The sequence below is a fragment of the Podarcis cretensis genome (genome assembly GCF_951804945.1).
Source record: "Podarcis cretensis genome assembly, chromosome: 17".
Classification (NCBI taxonomy): Eukaryota; Metazoa; Chordata; class Lepidosauria; order Squamata; family Lacertidae; genus Podarcis; species Podarcis cretensis.
In genome coordinates this window covers 33,231,623-33,257,582 of record NC_137187.1, presented here as the reverse complement: position 1 = coordinate 33,257,582, position 25,960 = coordinate 33,231,623, and the positions used below count along the sequence as shown (strand labels likewise).

Genomic DNA, 25,960 nt, shown 5'->3' with positions numbered 1-25,960 from the left:
AAGCCAATCATTTCTTTTAAAACAAAACCAAAAAAACAGAACAACACTGCTGTCATTTTTAATGTTTTTGTCTGGCCTTTTGGCCCAACAGAAGCCTCCAGGGTCGTTCTTTAGATAGAGAAATTGAGGAGGTAATTTTAAAAAATAATAATCCAAAAACATTAAGAACCTCATATCAAGATATTGGAAATGTTGGGAATACCTTTAAACCATTCTTAAAGATGGAAAGAATAGGAGTACATTCTTGCTTCCTAATTAAATTCATACAAAAATGCATACACATATACCTCCCACAATTTAATGGTCGTGAAGCAGGTTACAGAAATGACATTTCAATCCCTCTCCTTCTTCTCACAAGAGTGTCAGTTGGGAAAGCTGGTGGAGGAAATATTAACTCCCCCCCCCGGGAGTGGGGGCTAAGAAAGTCAGGTGGGGGGGAATTAATAAAGCGGCAGCACAACACACACACGGGATAGGATTTAGCCATGGGAACAGAGGGAAATACGAAGGTGTTAAAAAAATAATTGGAGCGGGGTGGGGGGTGGGTGGGAGTTCAGAGCAGCCCTCTTTCCTCTCCCCCTGCCACACCTTAGCAATAATGCCATCTTCCCGGAGCAGCTGAAATACACCAGGAGACCTGTCCAGTCTGGAACACGCAAGAGCAGAAACGTGGGACGGGGGGGGGGGGGAGAAGACAAATCGGGGTTGCCTTGAAATCTGGAGGCTCCAAGCAGAGATTCCGCCCTGATCGAAACCGAGAAAGAGACAAGACAGACATAAGCCCCGACTCACCCTTGTGGGTCTTTCCCCCGTTTCCTTTTTTGGCCTCTCCAATACTGATGGGAGCTTCCCAAAGGCTGCCTCAGCCTCTTCCACCCTCTTCTCTTCTCCGCGGTCCATTCCCAGTTGAGGAAAGCCCTGGATTTCTGATGGAATCCCATCCTGGTGTGTGCATGGAGATTACGCCCTCCTCCTTCCCTCTCTCTCTCCCTCCCTCCCACCTCCTTCTCCTCCCTCCTCTCTCTACCATCCCTGCCGATGCTTCCTCTTTCCCACCCTCCCTCGTCCAGAAACCTCCATGTTTCTGGGAGGGGAGGGGAAGGGAAAACACACCACCCATCCTATTCCCTTCCTGGCTCCCGACCCCACATCCCGGAGTACAAAAACGGGGGAGCGAAAAAACCAGTCCTCCTGCGCCTTGATGGACGCGCGCACAGAGAGGCGCAGCCCTGGCCTAGAGCGCAGAGAGATGCCTGAGAACCACCCCACCCAGCTTAAAACACAATCTACCTTGGCAGGCATGGGGGGGGCGGGGGCGGGAAACGCACCCCATGGAAACAGGAGGTGTGACCCCCCTTGCCAAAAGCGACTTCAAGCCCAGAAAAGGGCTGGGCTCAGCTGCCATCTAGCCTGGTGCCACTTTCCCCAGGAGCCCAAATGCCCCGGGGGTGGGGGTGGGGGAGAGTGGAGATGTCAGGAGGGATGGAAACTTAGCTGGGCACGTGGGTGCCGCCTCCCCCCCCCCTCTGAATTTGGAGTGGGCTGAGGCAGCGTTGGCAGCTGCTGGCAGGCAATTCAGGGAGGATGCAAACGTTTTCTTTTCAAAAATGGGTTTCTTTGCAGGGGTGGCGGAGATAGAAGTATGTTTTCTTTCTGACTGGGATGTGGCAGGCAGGCAGGTGGGCCCTGCAAAGGGGGGGGGCATGTGCCAAGTGAAGAGGATGCAACTGAGTTGTGTACTGGGCTTGCCATGAGGCGAGGCACCCTTAAGAGCTGGTGAATTGGGGGCAAGGCAAACAGACCCGGCCCATCGCATGGGCAACCAGCCACCTAAGGAAATTCTCCTGAACAAGCTTCATAGAAACCAGCTTGAGGTGCAGAGAAGTAGGAGCAGAGTCACTCAGAGGATCAGGAACGTGGTGAAGCTGCAAGAAAACCCAACAAAAATGTGACATTTGGCAACCTTCTCCAGTTTTGTCACTCAGTTATTGAACATGAATTTTTATTCTGGGAAATGGAATGGTTTACACTTCCTGGTCTCTGTTTTTCGTTTCTCCATTTTGGCAGCTAAGCAAAACATCTCAAAAGCTGTCAGCTATCCTGTACTCTATAGTTGTTGTTTTAATGTTGAAAGTCAAGAGATGTCAGTCATCTAAACAACTCATGTTTTAAAGTTTAAGCCTCCCATTAAACCTTTCAAATGTCACCTTTCAAAAGTCTCAATAGTGGCATATTAGGTCCTGGCCAATTTTCAGATCTTTGCAGCTGCTCATTTCAGCTCCAGTGCAGAACTAGGCACTATAGGGCAGGCCAAGATGTCAACCCCACTCTAATCAGCCTGTGGGGAAGGTTCCCTGAACAAGCCCTATTGGGACTGAAGTTGTGCAAGAACTTGGGCCCTGTTCTTTTCAGGGTGCCTCTGTAGGTTGCCTTGTGTATTCTGTCCCCCAGCGGCAGGTATAGATCTGTCTGCTTTCTCTTCTGTTGTCCTTAAAGTTGCCCAGACCAACTTTACACTTAGCCTCCTAGGAGGATCTACAATCAATATCCCACCATGCTTGGCCTTTCAGCTGTTAAATAGCCCTGCTTCCTCACCCCTTGCTTGCCAGATTTCCCCAAACAGAGCATGCTGCAGGCAAGCCACTCCCATTGATTGCACTTAGATCAAAGGTGACCATGCACGTTCCATGTGCCCAAAGATGTTTGCAGCTAGCCAACACATTTGCTTCACCACACTCTGCCAGCTGGGATGTTGCTATTTCGCATCCCTAAAGCTCTGGTTGGTTGGTTAACGAATCTGGAAATAACAGAGGGAGAGAAGAAGGCAGGAAGGAGACTAGATGTCTCTTCAGAGGAAAAGAGTCACTTCATGTTACAAGATTTTCTTCTTCTTCATGGATGCAGGAACAAAACACCTGTGAGATCCCTTTTTACATCAACACCCACCCACATGTGAGATGATCATGCTACAATTGTCCATGGGTCAACACAGGAGCAGGGCCCAGTCCACAAAGGGGAGCTAAGTGTGCAAAATTACAGAACTGTGTAAAAGCCATTGCTGGTACTTCTGGGAGAGATGCAGTATTGGAGAGGCAGCTTATAATTATACAACTTTCCAAAGACATCTGATGGCAACCCTGTATCAGGAAGTTGTAAAGGTTTGAAGTTTGCTAAGTTTTTTAAAAAATAATAATGTTGGAAGCTGTTCAGAGTGGCTGGGGCAACTCAGTCAGACAGGCGGGGTATGAGTAATACTGGTAAGTTGTTGTTGTCATCACCATCATCAACTGGGCAATGCTGTCTTGTATTCTAGGGCAGTGTTTCCCAACCTTGGGCCTCCAGCTGTTTTTGAACTACAATTCCCATCATCCCTGACCACTGGTCTTGCTAACTAGGGATGATGGGAGTTGTAGTCCAAAAACAGCTGGAGGCCCAAGGTTGGGAAACACTGTTCTAGGGGATGCAAGCAAGACCCATCAGTTGTCCACCCAGAGTATAGACTCAGTCCATGCAATGGTAAAAGGAAGGATGGGAAGGAGAGAAGCAGCAGTCATTAAAAATGTCTTAATGTCTTATTGTTATGTTGCCCAGTGTATGATAAGATACAGGGACATTATTGATGTTCACCAAGAGTAGCAAAATAAAATAATAATAATAATAATAATAATAATAATAATAATAATAATAGAAAACCTGGGGCTCACCCTGTTGCAGGTAAAAACCTGTAGGTGCTTAGCACACACACACACACAGAGACATGAAGTGAAATAGGCACATACATGATCTTCCTAGATGATGATGCATTGCAAACAGATGCAAGTTTTTGCTGCAGTCTTTCACACCCACATATGAGGAATGCCACGTGTGGAGTGGCCCCTTGCCCAGACTAAGACAAGGGCACAATAACACACTACCAGACACAAATAAATGCTCAGAGAGAGATACATGCAAACATTTCTCTTCCCCTTACCCTTCTCTCTGCAGAAATGCACACATCACCATTATAGTACAGTGGTACCTCAGGTTAAGAACTTAATTTGTTCTGGAGGTCCGTTCTTAACCTGAAGCTGTTCTTAACCTGAGGTACCACTTTAGCTAAAGGGGCCTCCTGCTGCTGCCACACTGCCGGAGCACGATTTCTGTTCTCATCCTGAAGCAAAGTTCTTAACCCAAGGTACTATTTCTGGGTTAGCGGAGTCTGTAACCTGAAGTGTCTGTAACCTGAAGCGTCTGTAACCCAAGGTACCACTGTAATGTATTTGTTCTCATGCCACCCACATGCCCAAGGGGTGGCATGAGAACATCTGAAGAGGGTCGTTTTCTTTGCTTGTCTTGCTGTGCCATGCTTACCCTCCACCTCCCAATCCATGCTTCTGAGCACCACCCCCACCCAAAATCACCTGACCGGGCATTTGCAGGCAGCAACCCACCCTGCCTGTCTCCACCTAGGATGATGGACTGGCTTTAAAAGGCAAGCCCCTGGGAAGGCAGTGATTGAATCATGGTCTTCCTAGGTGATCCATCTCATGTACCCACTCTCAGCTAATGGGAGATTAATGGGGGGAAATGTCTGCCCGGAGGGTGCTCTGAAATATTTATTGAGATGGTGTGGATAAGGTGGAGCACCTGCACCTTATCAGAGGGCTGACAAGACTGGTTCCTCTCTATGACAACCAGGGAGGAGCAAAGGTCATGTTAGGGAGAAAGAAAGAGCTTGGTAGGAGAAGGTTTGGAAAGGTAACAAAGCTGGGTGTGCTACAGTTCTCCCAAGGATTGGGGGAAAACTAGAAGACTCACCTCTCTCCATCACAGGGCAGAGCACTGAACTTCCCTGATTCAGAGAGCAAGCATCTCCCCAAAGAGCAAGCCCTCCACCTCACGATCAGGATTGTGACAAAATGTTATTAATGTCTTCCTTCCTACACCAGAGTGGAGGAGCTGTCCAGGCACCAGTTATTTGATTTTTCAAAGAACACAGTTGCTAATTTTGTGAAAGGTGTCATGTCTGGTCTAGCCCACAAGGGAAAGCCATGGAGTTTCTAAAAGTCAAGAGAGAAGATCTGAGTGTTGCTTCCCAGCTGGCCATAACTCCCCTCTGTCTATAACTGAATCAGGATCTCCTGGCTGAGATCAGAACACACAGAACTCTTAAACTGGCTACCTTGGATCAGTCAGTCCAGGGATCCTCAAACTTTTTCAGCAGGGGGCTGGTCCACTCTTCCTCAGACTTTGTGGAGGGCTGGACTAGATTTTGGTCAAACAAACAAAAAATGGATGAGGGGCGATGAGCGGCGCGTGAAAGGGCTCTGGAGAGGGGCTGCTTTAAATGGTGGCCACTCAAGAGGGGCGCTCAGCCAACTGCGGCTCCTGTGTCTTGTGAGCGGCAGGGGCTGGTGGCGGCGGTGGGGTGAAGGGATGATGAGTGGCGCACGAAAGGGCTCTGAAGAGGGGCTGACACCAACAAAGCCCAGCCCCCTTCCTCCTCTAGGCAGGACGGGGAGAAGCCAGGAGGAGGGAGGGAGGGAGGAGGTGGCATTGCCACCGTGTAAGGGAGAGGGAGGGAGAGGGAAAGAACGCACGTGCTGGTGATCCACATGGCGATTCCCAGACCATCTGTGGGCCAGATTTAGAAGGCAATTGTGCCTGATCTGGCCCGCGGGCCTTAGTTTGCCGACCCATGAGTCAGTCCATATAAATAAATAATGTGTCATCATGGGCAGATCATACATTTATAGGGACGGGTGCTGCTGGCGTGTTAGCCTGAGCTGTGCAAAAACATTCCTGGCTGCCACCAAAACCTGGGCAGTCCACTTCTGGGATGAATCCCTGAGGGCACCCAAAATGTGAGCCTGAGTTTTCATGAGGAATGGCACCTTTTCCAAAACAAGTGGAACTCCCTGATCAGCTCTTTGACTGACCAGGTGAACCAATATCTTTTCAGGATCAAGCTTCTGCATGCTCAGTCTCATCTGGTCCAGACACTGATTCAGAACTGGAGCAGCTTCCTTGGATTTAGATGGAAAGGAGAGTGAGTGTCACCAGCCTGTTGGTGACACCAAACCTCCCATGAACACCCTCCAGCAGTTCCATTTAGGAGTTAGATAACATGGGGGACAAGGTGGAACCCTGAGGGACACCCTAGACCCAAGGCCAAGATGTCAAAGAAGGGTCTCTTAGCACAACCTTCTGAAACCGGTACTCCAAAAATGACCAGAAGCACCATAAAACAATGCCTTCAAGTTCCATCCCAGCCAGTCGGCCCAGAAAGGTACCATGGCATCAAAAGCTACAGAGAGGTCCAGCACAACCAACAGGGATACATACACCCTCCACAGTTCCTAGTATAGATCTCCTATCAGGTGACCAAATCAGTTACCATCCAGTAACTAATTAATTTTGATAATCTGCTTAATCCAGAAACACTTCAAATTGAAGGAAATCAGCCCTGAGTGCTCACTGGAAGGACAGATTGTGAAGCTGAGGCTCCAGTACTTTGGCCACCTCTTGAGAAGAGAAGACTCCCTGGAGAAGACCCTGATGTTGGGAAAGATGGAGGGCAGAAGGAGAAGGGGGCGACAGAGGACGAGATGGTTGGATAGTGTTTTCGAGGTTACCAGCATGAGTCTGACCAAGCTGCGGGGGGCAGTGGAGGACAGGAGTGCCTGGCGTTCTCTGGTCCATGGGGTCACGAAGAGTCGGACACGACTAAACGACTAAACAACAACAACAACAAACTAATTAATTTTGATAATCTGCTTAATCCAGAAACACTTCAAATTGAGATGGCACCATATTCCCAAAAGCTTTGTGTTTGAAGTTGTTGAGCTTTTTTTGAGAACATAAAAGATCTAAGTTTTTGGCATTTTTATAATTTTTAAAATTGATTTAAATATATATATATTAAGCTCCTTGCATACGGGTTTCTCCAGACTACTTCTTCTTCTTCTTCTTCTTCTTCTTCTTCTTCTTCTTCTTCTTCTTCTTCTTCTTCCTCTTCTTCTTCTTCTTCTTCTTCTTTTTGCTGATTTGTCAAAAATCCAACCAGACGCCATTTTCCTGCCCAATTCCCGGACATGTCTGGGACAACCTGGACCTATGGCAGCCCTGCTATATGTTGAAGCATCTTGCCCAAGAATGGAATATTGGAGACTCGCTAGACATTATCCAATATGATGGGGTTGTTGTTTAGTTGCTGTATAGAAATATGCTGCTGATGCCATTAATACTATTTTTCAGATTAATTGAAATGATTATAATAATGGGTTAAGCTAAGCGAGTTATGCTACTTCGAATTGTTTTACAAATGTTGATTACAAACATAATTCAGGAAAATGTAGTTATGAAAACATTAAAGCATAAAAGAGTAGTGTTTTTAAATTTGTTTGTGGTTCCTTTTGTACGAAAGGTAGTAATATTTTCAGCATTTTCAGCATAGCCACTGCTATGCATTTCATAAGCAAAGTAGAATTGTGTCACTGCCTTCAATGTTGCATTGGGCTCAGGTAAGTGAGCGTCATACTGCAGCCTTAAATCCTTAAACTGGAGTCAGTGCTTTACACTGATGACAGCCAGAAATGCACTCTCAAGGAGTAATATGTGGTTTGATACAAGGATTAAGTGGGGAACCCCAAATCCCTTCACCAAATAGAGCTCCCTGTTCTCTCCCTGCCTGCTAGCTTTTGAAAATCCCAAGCATGGAGGTGAAGGCAGCACAGCACCCCCCTCTCCCGCAAAACCCACTGTTTAATAATACAGTGGTACCTCGGGTTACATACACTTCAGGTTACATACGCTTCGGGTTACATACTCCGCTAACCCAGAAATAGTACCTCGGGTTAAGAACTTTGCTTCAGGATGAGAACAGAAATCTTGCTCCGGTGGCGCGGCGGCAGCTTCCATTAGCTAAAGTGGTGCTTCAGGTTAAGAACAGTTTCAGGTTAAGAACAGACCTCCGGGATGAATTAAGTACTTAACCCGAGGTATAGTAATAATAATAATAATAATACAATAATAATTTTTTATTTATACCCCGCCCCCGCCCCCCAGCCAGAACCAGGCTCAGGGCAGCTAACACCAATAAAATTACAATAAAACATAATTGGGGGGGACGGACAAAAAAATGCATAAAGAAATAAAAGAAAAGACAATCAGAGTAAATATTTTAATATTTGCATTCATTTCCCATTGTTGTCAGGGTCCAGGGAAGACCTAAATGTAAACCCACTGAGACCAACTCTGATCTCTCCAACAGGAAAGCAGGGAAGGAAGAGATTCCTTTTGCCTCAGCAACGTCATGTGAAAGAATCTGATGGAAAACAGTCTGCAGAGAGTTTGATTTCTGATCGACCCCATAACTCAGGTGGCCAAATGCAGAGGAAGACTCAGCAGGGTTCCTGTATTTTATTTTACAGTGGTACCACAGGTTACAAACACTTCAGGTTACAGATGCTGCAGGTTACAGACTCCGCTAACCCAGAAATAGTACCTCAGGTTAAGAACTTTGCTTCAGGATGAGAACAGAAATTGTGCTCTGGTGGCACAGTGGCAGCGGGAGGCCCCATTAGCTAAAGTTGTGCCTCAGGTTAAGAACAGTTTCAGGTTAAGAACGGACCTCCGGAACAAATTAAGTTCTTAACCTGAGCTACCACTGTATTTTTGTACTGTGAGGAAGAAGGAATTTCAGTACAGTATCTGCAGCTTTCCTTGTCCCTATATGACAAGCTACACCTGACAACATCAACTTTATCTTTGCCTGGTCTTCCACTGCATCTAGTTAGCCAGCCCAAAACTTGATAGAAACTGGGATAACCTGCTGATCAATTTCCTCTGAATAAAGTTCATTCAACGGGGATTGATGGGTTGGCATCCCATTGGGACCAATCTCCCAAAGGATTTATTTGAACTATTAAGAGAACTTGCTGCAATGTTGAATTTTGAAATCCACCCCCACAATAAAATTATCAAAGATGCCATGTTATTACTAGTAGCTGTTAATGGAAGAGATTTAAATGTTGTGGTGCCAGATTCCAGCGCAACTCAACATGGGTAAACAAACAGGGCTCCCTAAAGACATTTTGCTGCCCAAGGGAAAGGACAAGATATATATAATATAGTGCAACTGACTTTCGGGGTTGGTGTGTTGTGCGACAAGCACACAGAGTGCAATGAGACTGAGTGTTTTTTTTGGGGGGAGGCTCAGTTAATTTAATTGTACACGGGTTGTATATTGACAATAAAGGTATTATTATTATTATTATTATTATTATTATTATTATTATTATTATTATTAAAGATGGCACACAAAATTCCACCACAGAGAGAATCTGACGAGAGTAGAAGCTGAATCTTGTTTCAAAATTGGTGATGTTCCACCATACCTGAAGGAGGGCACCAAGCAAGCTTAGCTTCAGGCCCAACGTGGGGCACGAATCCATGACCCTGAGGTTAAGAGTCTTATGCTCTTCAATGTCTAAAATCCCTGGTAGAGGAAAAGGATCCTGAGATCACGTTAAGGGTACCCAAATTCTGTGCGATTGCCATAAAACTTAGGGAACAAGCTGTGCTATCATAATGATTAAGGTTTTAAATGATAATTTTAGGTTATATGTTAGTGACTAAGTTTTAATTTATATATATTTTAACTGTTGCTCTATCTGTATTGTCCCTGTTATGCCTAATTGCAAATTCAAATGTATCCCTATTGTGTTTTATGACTTCCTTGATATTGTATGCGGTCTGGAACTGGTCTGTGACCGAAATAATAAAAATTCAGCTTAGCTTCAGGAAGGAGGACAGGATGGCAAGAGGAGGAGCTGCTGCTGCCTGAGGTTTTTGCCAAATCTTCTTAGAATTTTATTTTTATTGTTCACAGGTATGAGTGCCTATCTCCTTCACCCCATCTGCCAACAATAAGCATGAAGTACGGTATATTTATCTTATTGTCTGTTTTGTTCCATAGCCATGGGAGGATTTGTTAAGGAATCTCTGATCTAACAAGACCTATAGTCCAAAAGAGCTTAAAACCAGTTCCATTTTAGATGGGATACTTAACCCAAGTGAATCACCATTCAGCGAGATCCTCCCTTCTTTGTTCATTAACATATATTATGTATCTAAGTGACAGTGCTGCAAATTCATCTTCAGAATTTTTGTTTATTCATGCTCTTAATTGTTTAGTAGGGTTTTCAGCAAATGCTTGCTTGAACCATAAATGTTATTTATTTCAGAAATCTAGTGCTATTCGCTGTCTTGCTGCATCCTGGAGGTATGTCACTATTTCTATAAAAGGTAGCAATCAGTTTTGCTTTCTGGACAATAGCAACAGGGCAAGTTCCAGAGATGGTTGTTGTTGTTGTTTAGTCGTTTAGTCATGTCTGACTCTTCGTGACCCCATGGACCAGAGCACGCCAGGCACTCCTGTCTTCCACTGCCTCCCGCAGTTTAGTCAAACTCATGCTGGTAGCTTTGAGAACACTGTCCAACCATCTCATCCTCTGTCATCCCCTTCTCCTTGTGCCCTCCATCTTTCCCAACATCAGGGTCTTTTCCAGGGAGTCTTCTCTTCTCATGAGCTGGCCAAAGTATTGGAGCGTCAGCTCCAGGATCTTTCCTTCCAGTGAGCACTCAGGGCTGATTTCCTTAAGAATGGAGAGGTTTGATCTTCTTGCAGTCCATGGGACTCTCAAGAATCTCCTCCAGCACCATAATTCAAAAGCATCCATTCTTTGGCGATAAGCCTTCTGAGATGGTTGTACATTGTGCCAAATTACATTACCAGGTTCAGCAAAGACCTTTGTCTCCAAAAAATTGCACAGTGAGGCAAGTCCACCACATGTGGAGGAATGTACCTTTATTACTGCAACCTGTGCAACAGACAGAGTTAATTTAATTGGGGAATGATACCAGCAATGGTTTAAAAGAGGACTCTCTAACTTTTGCTGAGACCATCTTAAAAAGTCTTACCTGCTCTCTCAGGGCTTGCCATTTTTCTTTACCTATTGTTTCCCCAATGCCTGGTTCCCATATCAATGTTAACCCTTCTGTTCCCAAGCTAAACAAACCCTGCAATTTATATAAAGTTGAGACTATACCTTTACTATTTGGCAAATATGCATCAGTAATAAGATTTTCAGATAATGGCCTTGTCATGTCTGTCTTGGATGAGTTACAAGAAGCAATATTTGATGTATGGTTAACTAACTTACTCTGGCTTCTCTCAGTTGTTATTTATGTTGTTCCCCGATTTTAGGGGTTACTCTCATATTTGATAGAGGTGTTTCTGTTCCTCTCTATAAACTGCTTTTTCTTATCATCAAAATGGGATGGTAAACAGATGGTGTTAAGAAAAATTGTGTTAGCAGATGGTGTTAAATCAATCAATGACAGTTTTCCACATGTACTGGATTTCTTTAGATGGAATGAGAAATTCCCAGTTATGGAAAATAACGAGCAAAACTTTTAACTATCTTTATAGGCAATAAATGCCATGGGTGATATCCAACTAAGTCAGAAAAGACCCTTTGAAATCAATCAACTTACTTAATCCAGTACTTTTAATGGGTCTACTTTGAGTATGATTGATGTTGGATCTCACCCCATATTTTACAGTTACTGCAAAGCTGCAAAGTTGTGCCAGGAGCATAGTGACAAGCCTCCTTAAGTTCCTTGGCCACAGCCTAAACCCCCCCCCCCCAAAAAAACAACAACAAATGGGCTAGATTTCTAATAAGAGAAATACAGCTCATCACAATCGAAACATGAAACACAACTGGGAATGGGGAGAGGATAAGAATGCTAGCTAATACCTAAAGTTATAGGGAAGTCAAATTTAATTTTTCTAAGAATTCTCCACAGTCAAGGAAGAAAGAAAGCCTTGTCATTTGCCAGAGATCATGTATACCCATTGCAACACAAAACAGCTGTTCTGTTCCAGGTCAGGCATATACAAAGGCGTCTCCTCATTAAAGGGAGATTACTGACAGGAAAACCCGATCCTGGAAGAGGCCTACCAATACTGCTGTTGTTTTTGAAACTCTGGAGCCTAATCAGGGAGGAAAGAGGTAGGGGAAACTAACTTGGAACGAAGTTTCTCCCATGACACCTTACACAATCATCAAAACTCTGTCTTGTCCCCCTGCAAGCCATTTAATATTTTATTTATTTTTAAAATATTTTATTTTTCCAATTTTTCATTTTACAATGTTTCTACCAAAAAAAAAAAAATCTAATCTAAACAAAAACCAACATTTTCTTCGACCTGCTTCACCTCCTCTCTGCTGTTCCTTATTTTATATCACAATCTTACTGCATCACCAATTCCAACCTATTTATAAATTTAATCTTTTTACTCTCTATGTTGTTGTTTTTTTACTGCTCCTGTTTATGTCAATCCTGCTAACGTTTTTAATTGTTTACAATTTGTCTTCATAAATTTAACAAATTCACATTCTGATATTGAAAAAGTCTCTCGTCTGGATCTCTTATTCTTCTGGCAAGTTTCGCCATCTCTTCATATTCCATCAGTTTTAATTGCCGATCTTCTTTCATTGGGACTGTTTCTTCTTTCCACCTTTGGGCATATACCATTCGCAAATCATTTATTTTTTACACTGACCCTGCACCCAGGACACTTTAGACCAAGACCTTTTCAGCCTGGAGGCCATATTCTCCCTTATGGGACTCCAGGCCAGAGGTCAGGATCTGCCCAAGCCATTTTGCTACCTGGGGCAAAGGGAAAGGAAGTGAATTCCCCATTTTTTGCACAAAATTTGACTAGACAGCTGAATCTTACTTCAGCACTGGTGATGGAATAGACTGGGACAACCCAGTCAGATGGGTGGGGTACAAATAATGAAAATAATAATAATAATAATAATAATAATAATAATAATAATAATAATAATAATGTCTTCCACCACATCCTTAGGGCAGCAAGCTAGTTTAGGGGCTGTAGGACAGACCACATGGCACATTTCTAGCCACCTTTCCTCCCTCAGAATTTGCTGTCTGAGGCAGCTGCCTCACTCCTTCCGCCTTATGGAAGGGCACCCGAAGCAACAATACGCAGATTAATGGATGTGGCTCTTACCTTTGCACAGTAGGCTCTATTCCAGCCACTCAGAAAGTCAGAGGTTTAGACACACCCACCCACCCATCCACTCCATTCTCCATCCAGCCAAACAAGAGGCATTATGACAGTTCAAGGAGACCAGGCAAAAGCACTCAAGAAGAGCACGAAGGAAGGCTAAAATTGCAAACTGATGTGGAGAATCGAACTTAAGATTGGAAAAATGAGAAACCAACAGTGACCCCTCCATATTTGATCCACAGTGAACTGGGCATTCCCAAGTTCCACTCAAACCACCACAACCCTTTCTCAAATGAATGACTCGCCTGAACAAGAGAGATTGTTAAAACATTAGTTTATTCAATTCATTCTGGAAACGTGTGGGTGTTCCATTGCTCCAAGCATAGTAGCAGCAGCCCAGAGCCTCTGGTGCTCTCTGAAGCATCCCTCTGCCCCCAGGTTGTATCCAAAATATGCCCAGTGGTTATGCTGCATTGGCACAGCAGCGGTTGTCGGCACCAGGGCGAGGTGCTGGCTTGGCTGGGAGTTGGGGGTCTCTCAAATGTATGGGCGGAGAGGCCCAGGGCAGTGCTTCTTCCCAGAAGCTGGGGGGTTACCCACAGTGGGCAGGCAGGATGTTGTGAGGACAGCACTGTCTGCCAAGATGCTTGCAACTGAAATATCTGGAAGAGTGGGGTTGCTGCTGGCGGGCGAAAGAGGTGTGGTGGGGACAATGAAGCTATCTATGTCATGCATGTAAGCTAATGTTATTCCTGACCTGGCTTCGACCACAGTGGGAATGGGAATTGAGAGAAGTTGCTTCAACTCATGTATCAGTAGTGAGAGCATGCCCCTAAGAGACAACAGGGTTGGAGGGTCTGCCCTAAGTCACCCTAGAATACCCACATGCAAACGGCTCCAAGCCCAATGGGGGATGTGATACAGGGAACTGGTCTAATGGGCCATTGAAGGTTCAGGGCTCAAGGGACTCTATATGCTTAGAGTCATGCTAACGCAGAGCTCCGGGAGCCCTTTCTAGAGCACAGCAGCTGGTCCTGGTCCATACTAGGAAAGGCTTAATTTGAGCCACAGCAGAAAGTGATCTGGAACATTTGCAGAATGCCACATAACCTGGTTCTATGAGCATGTGGAGGCTGTATGTTTCAGGTCATTGGTCTGCCTAGACCAGAATCATGTCTATTCTGACCAGCAATGGTTTTTCCAAGGTCTCAGGCAGAGGTCCTTCTCTGCTGATTGAGATTGAGATCCTGACACAACTGCTCTTTATTAAAATGACCACCAGTTTGGGGGGGGGGCACCAGAAGGTGCCAAGATCAGCTGCTGCACATAGAAACAGAGCCCACCACAGACGCCTTCCTGAAATGCTTCCAACCCATCATTCCCCATGTTCCTCCCCTTCCCCAGGGTGTACAGAGGCTGGTATGCAAACAGCACTTGTTAAGTGATTGGCATTTGGAGGCCTTTGTCTTTTCTGGTGGACCGACTGATGCCGGCCTGTAAGTCACTAAGCTGGTGTTCCATAAATGCCTCCCTCTAGTCCGCTTTGCTGAACACTAGAAGGAAACACTTCCTATCCTTGCCCCCAGCTCTGGAGGTCAACAGTCTCCCAAACAATGCTATAGTAGCCCCTGGGTTTAGTCATTCTGTCCTCCCTGCCTGGGTTTCTCTTCCTTTGTTCCCCAACCATATCCTCAGACGTTGGCCATTGGCCTTGTCTTTGGACAAAACTCCACCCAGCTCATTCCTGGTTGAATATAACTGAGAACCTGCTTCCTTTGGGCTCAAAGGGTATGGGATGTCATTCCATGTAGACAAAGCTACTTCTTGGAAACAGCACTGAACCCCATTCCAAAAGAGAAAAAAGCAGCTGTGGAAAGGATGGGGGTGCCAAGTCGGTCAGTGTGCATCCCAGTTTCCTTAAAGAGGCACAAAAGGCCACAGCAAGAAGGAAGTGGTGAGGAGTCTTAACTCTTAAAGTCCCAGTAGGTTCAGTCTCCCAGAAGACACACAACTAGCAGCAAGATCGAGCCCCTGCAAACAGCCCCAGGCTCCCTGGAAAACGTAGAAGGTTTCATTCTTACTCTCCCTGCCCCCAAGCTATGTTGCACACTCGCATCAGATAATCTGAAGTATGTCATGACAATCAACGAACCTGGTCCCAGGAAAGGCCAAGGAGGAGGTTGGGAAATTGAGAGTGTGAGAAGTTAGACGCCCCCACCCCCCTGAAAAAAAAGGCCCAGTCCCACATTAAGGAGACCAGGAGTGCCTCCATAGGTCAGACTTCGCTTGTGACTGACCGGGAGGGAATGAGGACATCTGGGGTGGTGGGGAAAAGACACAGCTGAGGATCAGGTGACCTCTGAGAACACAACTCCGTGATTCTGGAACAGAAAGAGGGAGAGGCAAAAGAAAGAGAGTCAGTTCTGCCTTCAGAAACAGTAACAAATTGTTAGAGAGGTCTGAGTTTGATCAGAACCTTCAGCTGGGCCCTACTAGAACCAAAACAGAAGGGTCATGACAGTGGTGCAACACCCAAGGTAATCTATCAAGCAGAATTTAGTACCACATTTACTCAAATGTAATGGGCCATCGAATCTAATGCACACCTCAATTTTCAAAACCTTGAAACCAAAAAAGTATTTGCTGGCAAATGTAAATGTGCCATCAAACATAATGCGCACCTGAATTTTCGCGATATAATTCGGCCAAAAAAAGGTGTGCATTACATTCGAGTAAATCCAGTAAATTTAAAGCTTTCCTCATCTTGTTGATGTGTGTGCATTTTAAAGAAGCACACTCCTAGTCCTTGTGGCTGTAAGATGGTGTTTTTAAGTGCAAGGGAGGATTTTCCGCTTATAGGTTTGGAAAATTCAGAGGAAAAGTTGACCTAGTCTTTACTTATAGCCCTGCCATATGAGACTTCACCCCCCGTCTTCTGGTTGTTGCAAAAATGTCTCAAACAACAACAAAAAGTTTATTTTGGTGTGAACAACACATATGTATAAAAGGCAAAGCAGCACAGCAACAAAGAAAACCAAGACTTGCAGCAGTTCTGTGCCTACTTACTCAAGAGTAAGTTCCACTGTGTTCAGTGGGGCTTATACCCCTGTAAGTGGGCATAGGATTGCGACCTATGTGTGTGGATTAGGTTGGCTATGTAAATTTATCTAGCTGGAATAATTTATTCTTGTCTCAGAATTTTTCTAGTTGCGGAATTTGGAGTATCTAGCACAGAACCACACACACACACACACACAAATACACACACACATAAACACAACATTGCTGCTGGTTTCCTTTGAAGGATGTGCCTGCAAGCGTTTGTTTCTCGAGGGTCATATGATCTGCAGCAGATATGATACGAAGTGCATTCAACGCTCTGTTTTCAGCCTGTCTTTGACCCATCAGCGCTGCTGGGAAGGGAGCCTGGGACCCAGTGGAGCTAGTTACCCCCAGACATGAGTCCCTTGCTCTCCTGAACTGCCACCTCATCCCTGCTGCTCTTCAGAGAGAGGTGCTGTCTTCCTCCAGTGCTCAAAACCAAAGCAGAAGCATGGTGTGGCAGTCACATTCTTAAGGAAGCCAGCTGCTGGGTTGTACCCCAGCTGCCCAAGCAGGCTAACCCTCAGGACTTTGCTCAGTATGTTGAGGTCACTTCCTGCTGTTCTGCAAAGCATCAGAGAAAGCATGGCACAGCCAGAGCAAGTGGGTTATTAATGCTCAAGCTCAGGGAAGCAGGGGGCGGGGGGAAAGGCTGGTGCATGTTGCCTGCAGGATGGGCAATGGGCATCCACAGATAAGCTGTCCATGCAAACACACCTCCAAGGGCATTTGTTAACCTACTCCGCCATGTTGCCAGGCCTCCTGTTGCACACAGAATTGTCAGAATAAGGATCTCGCCCAAGGATGACTATCCCCTGCCATTAAAATGAAGAGAGCTCTCTGTGATTTAGGGTGATGCTGCCCCCTCACTGAGGGGCAGATGGGGCTCGTCAACCTGGAAAGGGACCCATCTAGGAGTAGGAAAACTCTGGTCCTAAACGTCTGCCCCCTTGCAGGATATCTTCGGGAGAAGAAAAGGCTAAGGAGTAAACTCTACACAAATCCAGAGTTGAGTTCCTAAGACAGTTGCATGGTGCCTTGTACATCTTGCTCTGCTTTCCTTTGGACCACATCAGCAAGGCCAAGAGGGGGGTCTGATCATCTGGGCAGCTCAGGACCTCCATACACCCTGCCCAGGTGGATGGGAAACTTCTTGCTTCCTTCAATGCTTCCTTTCCGCCTGAAGGGTCTCCTCAAACCATCAAAGCAACTGACCCAACTCCCTTGACATCTTCATGTCTGTCTCTCTGGACCCATCCATTCCCACAGCCCTCTCTTCTCAACTCTTGCGGCCTCAACTTTCTTGACCTCTAGTTATTCCCTACGCTGACGCCCTGCCCAAATATTATTCTCCCTCAATGAGTGTTCCGCCTTGAGCAAGCAGTGGGGATGGCATCTTGCAGGGGGCTGAGTCTGACCCAAAGGCAGTTCCCTCCCCCTTCCTCCAGATCAGTCACTTACTCGTAGGGGCGGGCCATTGCTGCGTTTCCAGGCGCCGCCAAGCGGAGAGATCGTGCTAGCTGCCTTTCCAGGCCTCTTGAGAGTAGTGTAGAAAACTCCTGTTCTTCTGGGGGGTCCCTCACCTGCTACATCCCCACCCCACCCCAAGGGGGGCGGGCAGGCAGCACCATAGCAGGGGAGTGGGGGAGCACACATGGATGGTTGGGAGAGAACGACACAGAGATTGAAACAATTAGCTGCTTGGTCAACACACACTTGCTTGGATTGGGGAGGGAAGAAAATGGAAGTTTTGGGTTATTTTCAAGGTGTGGGGAATGGCGAGGGCTTGGGGACACAGTGGCTCATGCCACACAAAGAAGGACTTGTGAATCCCCAAAGTTCCAGAATTCGGGGCATGGATAGATTCACAAAAACTCACTCTGTTTATGTGTAAAGCCTCTCCTCTTCCCGGTGGGGATGTGTTGTGAGCGGGAATCGCTTCCTGCGGCCGCAGAGGGGTGTGGCCAGGCCCTCTGTGTCATTGGAGTCCTGGGCCCGTGTCACGCACTCCAGCCAGCCAATCCGGTGGGCTGGTGGGTGTGGTTTTGCTGTTTAAAACGGCCACGGGCCCCACAAGCTCCTCCTTCTGGTTCCTGGCTTCCTCAGATCACCCACCCTCCCTTTAGGCTTTGCCTCAGCACCTGACCTTGCTATGGACCTCAGTCGGTCGCCTTGATTGATTGCCCAAGGGGCCTGGTAGTAAATATTTTCCACTTGGCAGACTGGGTCCTGCCACTTGGTTTTTTGCCTGCCTTGTAGCAAATCATCACAACTTTGTAAGGTTTGGCTGTTAGGCATTGGAAATGCATTGTGTGTCGGAGGGGAGGTTGTGGCCATCACCTCCCCCTCCCCTTGAAGGGTATTCTGTTAAAGGGATCTGGCGGTCGTGGTTCCTGTCCGAAGCCCAGGTGGTGGCTAGGGCCATGGCATGACCCTTGGGTGACTCTAGGGGAAAGCTTCCAGTTGATTTGCATCAACAAGCTCCCCCTACAGGTTGTTAACACTCATGTGACTCCCTGCAGAGCGGACAGGAGTCAAGTATAGTCTGTTCGGATCCCAATGCCTAAGCCAATACCACTCACATTCTGTAACCAATAAAGTTGTGGCCTTTTTTAGCCCATTAACCTAAACTACTTGTGTCCGTGTGTCTTATTTCACCACAAAGCATGGCCTTGACTCACAACTATGTAAACTCATGCCTTCTGTGTAGAAGGGCCACTTTCTCCTTGCCTGCCTGCAGCATTTGGTTGGGGCAGAGGACCAAACAGGTCCATAATCAGTCCCACAATTCCATCACAGGGGTTGTGTCTAAAGCAGGGATGGAGACTAGGTGGCCCTTCAGATGTTGTTTGAAAGTGTTGGGACTGCAACTTGTACTGGAGACTGATGTGTCTGCACGGGGGAAAGTAGACACAGAGAACTTCCCACTTCAAATTTGCATCAGTCCCAGCTAGTATGGACAATAGCCAGGGGTGAGGTAGTTCACCAACATCTGGAGGACCCACAGGTCCCCTACCCATGCCCTACACTGCCAATCCCACCCAACCATGCTGAAGGTGAGACTTTGCTTGAATAGGAGTCGCTCTGGGCTTACAGATATGTGAGCAGAGAAAGGAAGGGTGGACTGAGCAGGCTCTGAGATAAGCAAATTGCAAGGAGATTGGGAATTCAAGAGAGTTGGCTGGCAGGTGGCTTCCTCCCATGTGGTCCAAGAATCATTGTGGCAGTTAGCATTCCCACATCCAGGGAGGCAGCTAGAGTTAGGGGCTCAAGAACTAAGGGGAGTAGCTAGCCTGACACACTTCCCTGTTAAGGTTAGAGCTGGCAAGATATTGGCCATGTCTTGCTGCCCCCTGCTTCCTCCTCCTTTTCACCCTAAAGAGCCACCTTTCCAAGTTCTGCAACTGCTTACCTTCTGTTTCCTGGCCTTCCCTTATGCTAACCTTCCCCTCTCAAACGGTTCAGAATAGCTCAGCCAAGAAGAGCATTTTTCCTTCTGACAAATGAACCCACCCTACTCAATTTTTTGGCACTGCTCCATTTTTTTCTTGGCATCAAGTCCAGGCATCTCTAAAAGCTCTCTGCATTCAGACTGTGAGCCAACGGATCAAGCACTTTTTGCATGGTGGATTATTTTTTCCTGTGGTTATTTGTTTAGACAGCAAGGCACTTTTTAAAAAAGCACCTGTGTATTCTGTTTGCTTTTTTATGGAAGAAAGCAAGACATTAGCAGGAGAAAGAGGGCTCCTAGCAAGTAGAGAAGGGAAGGACAGGGCAAGAAACCCAAGGCCTTGTCAGGAGAGGGAGCAAAGAGCGGACGGTGCAACATAGCGAGCGATCGGAAACTGCAAGTGCAAAGAGGCGAAAGGTATTTCCAGGATGTCGAAGCAGGAAGCAAAAGTGTCTCTGGAAGATAATAGGGAGCCAGTCCAGTAAGCAGTAAAGAGGAATGACATGATCAAAGCACCACCATGCGGTATGGATTATTCAGCAAGCAGAACTTGGAAGAGAAATGAAACATTTAAGGTGGGAGAGAGCCAGACAGAAAACAAAACATGACGGGAATCCCAGATGAGAAACAATCAGAGCCCGAAGCAACGATTTAGCAACTGATTATAGAAAGGGATGGATTCTGGCAATATTAAAAGGAAATACGTGGCATGATCTACAGAGAGAGAGAGAATTTGATGAGGTGGGTGGGTGGGTGAGAAAAAGTTACACAAACACACACCCCTGACACACACACCTCACCAAGGCTACATACTTGGATAGAGAATTGGAGACCCAAATCCTTATCGAGATAGAAACGAGTGGGGAAAAAAGGTGGTTTAGAATGGAGGGGAAAACTCAATGCTATGCATATAGATTATTAGTGAGTGAAAGCTCTGGTGCTGAAAATAACGAAGAAAGAGAACAGTTGTAAGTGTAAAAGAGGCCAAAAGAATAGTTGGGGTGTGTCACAATTCATGTGTAAAGGTTGGCAATCTAAACAGATTTTGTGAATAACTGAAAGCTTGGAGATACACCAATGAATGTTTATAGTCACCTTGGTTTGGCTGTTGGCATTCATTTGTACATTTCTAAAACTGGGGAAACACATATTCTACTTTCAGACAATCATGAAATTCATCTGTGATGGTGGGTACTCATGTGTGAATGATGATATTCACCAGGTTTCAGATATCCCTGTAAGAAGGGCAATTCTCGGAAACCATGTCAAAACGGCTGCCCAGTTGTTCATCAAGGCAACAGCTAGTCAGTCCTCCCTTTGACCACTCCTGAAGTGGAGCAAAGAGATGAGAAGATGGCTGCAGGACAGCTTAGGTACCATGTGATGGACAGCCAGACATGTCCCATCACACAAAAGAGGTTGCTTTATGTGAACTTGTTCTATAGCTCTGCCCTCCCGTCTTTCTCAACCCCTGCCCCCTTCCCTCTGCCCAAATTCATCTGCTCTCCAGTCTTCAACACTCACTTTGGAGCCTTTTGCTAAGCTGCTCCCTACATCAGAGACAACCTGTTTTTCATCTTTGCCTTCCCTTTTAAAACTCATTTCTTCCACCCAAACATTTCCTGGATTACCACAACCTCCTTTCTTGCTTCCTGATTACTCCCTCCAGCTATCATCTCTCATTTTTCACTAGACACATTATGTCTTCTCCCAGTTTTGTCCTTTCCATCACACCAAGATTATATGGGCCTCTAAGCAACAGAAACTTTTGAATTCTCCTTGTTTGGTCTATTATGGTACATCCCACTTTCATGGTGGAACTCAGGTAGTCATACATGGAATTCCCCATAGAATATCTCTTCTAAATTACTGCATCGAGCCCAGAACTTCATGTTGAGGACAACACAAGGCACCAGGAATGAAATGTATGATTGTGGGAAGTTACTTATGGACTATCTGAAGCTAACACAACAGAGCATTTCCTAACTCACTCCTTCCAGTGCTCAAACTTTTAAATTGCCACTTTCCATCCCTCAGTGCCACCCCCTCCTCACTCTACTTAAACCCTTTGCATTTTTTAAAATCACCGCTTTCTCCTTCTCTTTTTCCTTTAGTCCAACCTATGCTGCTGTTTAAAAGCGGCATTTTACAACCTGCTTTTGCTGCCCTTCCCCACCCTAACTTCATGCAAACTCAGGGTTGTGATGAGAAATTCTCCAAGTAGGACTGAATGATGATAGCCTTACATGTATATCAGAAGATATATCTATTTATCTATCTATCTATCTATCTATCTATCTATCTATCTATCTATCTATCAGACCCAGCACTCCAAGCAACTGGATCTAGCATCTAAACTGGAGGAATTTCCCATAATGCCCCAACATAGTGTTCCTCTGGGATGCTGTATGGGATTTAAGTGGTGGCTAAAGCCAGTTGATCAGAGAGCTTTAGTTGCTCCCCACTCCTGCTCCCACTGTGCCATGTAGGCCTGTCATGGCCCACTGACTGAGGAGGGAGCCCAATAGAGGGCCACATTTTGCCCACAGCCCACCCCCAAACCTGGAGCCAACTGTGTGTCTGTGCATAAGTTGTAGAGATGTTTCAGGATGTCGCAGAGCAGGAGGTAGGCAAGGGTTGCTGGGCGGGATGCCGCTTACCTGAGCCACACTCAACTTTTCTAGGGAACTGTCCACACAGGGCAAGCCCATGACAGGGACACTGGGCAAGCTGCTTTCAGTTGGGGTTGTTTTCTTGGCCGTAGGTGGGCTGCTCTGGAAATTGTTGACCACGCAAGTCACCTGCCAGCAAAAGAAGGTAGGAGCATAAAAACCCTCTTCACCTGATCCCGAACAATACAGTGAAAGAAAAGACTCTTAAGAGTCCCATGGACTGCAAGAAGATCAAACCTATCCATTCTGAAGGAAATCAGCCCTGAGTGCTCACTGGCAGGACAGATCGTGAAGCTGAGGCTCCAATACTTTGGCCACCTCATGAGAAGAGAAGACTCTTGAAGCTACCAGCATGAGTCTGACCAAACTGCGGGAGGCAGTGGAAGACAGGAGTGCCTGGCGTGCTCTGGTCCATGGGGTCACAAAGAGTCGGACACGACTAAACGACTAAACAACAACAACAACAACAACAACAACTAAACTTTCTGCCCAATTTTAGTTCTTCTACTTTAGTTCTTCACTTTCTGCTCATGCTAGCCTTCCTTGACTCCATGCACATGGCTATAGGTCAAGTTCCCCAAGTCCTTTCCTTTCCTTTTTTTTCCTTTTCGTGTATATTTTTTATTCAATTTTCTGTTTTACACTTTAGAAAATGCATTTAAACAACCTTAAAACATCAATGACTTCCCCTCTTCTCTTTCCATGGTTCATTTTGCATAACATAAATCCCTGCATATTTTACATAAACTAAACCATTCAGTATTCCATTATTACATCCATCAAACCTTGTTTGCATTGTTGAATTTATCTTAATGCTGCCCATGTTTTCGAGTGTACACAATTCCCCCCCCCCATATATGCAATAAACATCTTCAAATCTTCTTTAAATATACGTTCTTATTGTTCTCTTATTCTATATGTTAGGTCCACAAGCTGTGCATATTCCATCAGTTTAAGTTGCCATTCTTCTTTGGTTGGGACATCGCTCGTTTTCCATTTTTGGGCTAACAAAACACGGGCCACAGTGGCGGCATACATAAATAACCTTTTTTGACACCTGGGAATTTCCGGCTGAATTATCCTCAACAAAAAGGACTCTGGAAAAGTACTTATAAACATTTTCTTCAATTCATTATGAATTATTACCCAATACTCTTTTACCCTTTTACCGGTCCACCACATATGGCACTTTCTGCTAATGCTAGCCTTCCTTGACTCCGTGCCAACGGCTATTGGCCAAGCTCCTTGACTCCTTTCCATATATGGGGAAAGCCCTGCTGGGTCAGACCAAAGGGGGCCCAAGCAGTCACACATTATTTTCCCACAATGGGGAAAGAGTACCCTAGCCACACAATGAGCCACACAATTTGTTTGGGGCTGCAGGACTCAGTTCTATGTGCACTACAGTACCTAGGGTAGGTATGAGTATCATCGGGCCTCCTGAAGTTCTTGGACTACAATTACAATAACCCCCTGCTGTGTCATGTTAAGTTGTTCCTGGTGTTTCTTGAGGTCCCTTACAGCAGTTAATTTGAGGTCCCCTGCAGCAATACCACCACCTGCTGGCATTTAAACAAACACACTTCCATGCTCATAAATGAACTCAAATGAAACCCTGGTAAGGTCCTGTTAAAAGGCACCACCAAACCTGATCAGATTCAGATATTCTTGGAGGACACTGGTTTTCTGGATCCATATCATGTGCTTTTGTCACTACCTTGGGTTGCCCTGTGCTAGGAAGGAGACAGTAGAAATGCGATCCTCTTGGTTCTTCTAGCCAGTTTTTCTCAACCTGTGGGTCCCCAGATGTTGTTGAACTACAACTCCCATCACCCCTAGCTAGCAAGGCCAGAGCTCAGGGATGATGGGAGTGTAGTCCAACAACATCTGGGGACACACAGGTTGAGAACCGCTCTAACCATTTTTGGCATCATCTACCATGGTATGCTTCTGGGATGGCTGACCTAGTTAGGGGTTGTGGCTCCACAGGGTTCAATCTCATCCCCTATGCTATTTAATATCTACAGTACATTAAACTGCCAAGTGGGGCATTCTGGAGTGCATTATCAACTTTTCGGATGGACACACAAACACGTTTCTCCTTTTCATCTCCTCTGGGTGTGGATGTGCTGGGCGTAGCAATGGACTGGATGAGAGCAACAAAATTAGGCTAAATCCAAACAAGACAGAGGTGCTGTTTGAGGATGGCTTCTTGGTCCAGAGAAGTGGTACCCAGCCAGTTCTGGAGGTGGCTGTACTCTTCCTGAAGGAGACTGGGAACATTCCTACATCCATTGTTACCACTGAAGGCACAGACGTTCCCTGTGGTGTGGACTGCTGGTGGCACAACTGTGACCCTGTCTTGGATGGAGATAGCCTAGCATTAGTGACCTATGCTCTGGTAACCTCCCTCTAGATTAATGCAGGAAGCTGCCATTGAAGTTGGTTCAGAAACTTCAGTTGGTGGAGAAATTGGCAGCACGGTGACTTACTAGGATCAGGTGTTCTGAGGATATTACACAGGTGGGTGCCAGATGTTTCTGGGGCCAATTCAAAGTGTTGGTATTAACTTTTAAAGCCTTATGCAACTTAGGAACCTGGTACCTGAACTCCTCCTAGATGAGCCTACCTTAACTTTGCAATTGTCAGTGGGGGCTCTCTTCAAGATTATGGCTCCACTGGAAGTATAGAGAGTGGCATCAAGTTGGGAATTATAGGGACAGAACTACCCAAACTGTATAGAAATTTATTCATGTATGCAACTACAGCAGCAAGAATGTTACTCGCCCAAAAGTGGAAAGAAGAAGAAGTCCCAGCAAAGGAAGAATGGATACAAAAAATTCTGGAATACACAGAAATGGTGAAACTTACTGGAGGAATAAGAAATCAAGATAACAAACTTTTTATAAAAGAATGGAAACGGTTTGTTGAATACTGTATTTACAAATAAATTGCAAACAGATAAGAACAATGGCAGGATTATTGTAATAACCTGCAGTTTTATAAGAGTATGTATTTAAAGTAGATGAATAAATGAGCAAATTCAGTTAATTTGGATATGCAGAAAATATTAAAAATGAATTTAAGCAACCGCAGGAAGAGGAGGAAGGAAGTCAAGTTATGAATGTTAAAATGATATATTTCCAGATAAATTGCAAACAGATAGAAACATTAGCAGGATTATTGTAATAACCTGCAGTTTTATAAGAGTATATATTTAAAGTAGATAATTAAATGAGCAAATTAAATGAATTTGGATATGCAGAATATATTTTTTAAAACCGCAGAAAGAGGGGGAAGGAAGTCAAATTTTGAAATGTTAAATTGATTGTGAAACTAATGAAATGTATAAACTTGAAAAGTATAATTAAAACAAAAATACACCAAAAACTGAAATGTTAAAATGATTGTAAAATTACTGAAATGTATAAAATTGGAAATTACAACAAACAAACAAATGAACAAACAAGAGTGGCGTCAAGAGACAGGACTTTTTGGGTGATGGCACCCTTCCCTTGTTTCCTGCTTGGCAGGGAGTTGGACTCGGTGGCCCTTGTGGTCTCTTCCAACTCTATGATTCTATGATTCCCATAGTATACTTTCCCCAGGGAAAATCACCTGGTGCCTTCTGTGCCATCTTTTCGGTAC

At 45.4% G+C, this 25,960-nt stretch overlaps 1 protein-coding gene across 4 annotated transcripts in view; it reads right to left on the bottom strand.

Moving 5' to 3' along the window:
- Nucleotides 1-13,404: 13,404 nt before the first annotated feature.
- PLPPR2 (phospholipid phosphatase related 2) overlaps nt 13,405-25,960 on the bottom strand; it is a 48,291-nt gene continuing 35,735 nt past the window's right edge. Inside the window, exons 7-10 of one of the 4 annotated variants that reach the window (XM_079959659.1) lie at nt 22,301-22,441; nt 17,651-17,775; nt 16,907-16,951; nt 15,394-15,468 (exon numbers count right to left, since the gene is read on the bottom strand). In XM_079959659.1, coding sequence (XP_079815785.1) covers nt 16,927-16,951; nt 17,651-17,775; nt 22,301-22,441 — 291 coding nt within the window. In that variant the 3' untranslated portion in view covers nt 15,394-15,468; nt 16,907-16,926. Of the gene's footprint in view, nt 15,469-16,906; nt 16,952-17,650; nt 17,776-22,300; nt 22,442-25,960 lie in introns of all 4 variants that reach the window. The other 3 variants (XM_079959657.1, XM_079959658.1, XM_079959660.1) reach the window with 3 other exon arrangements.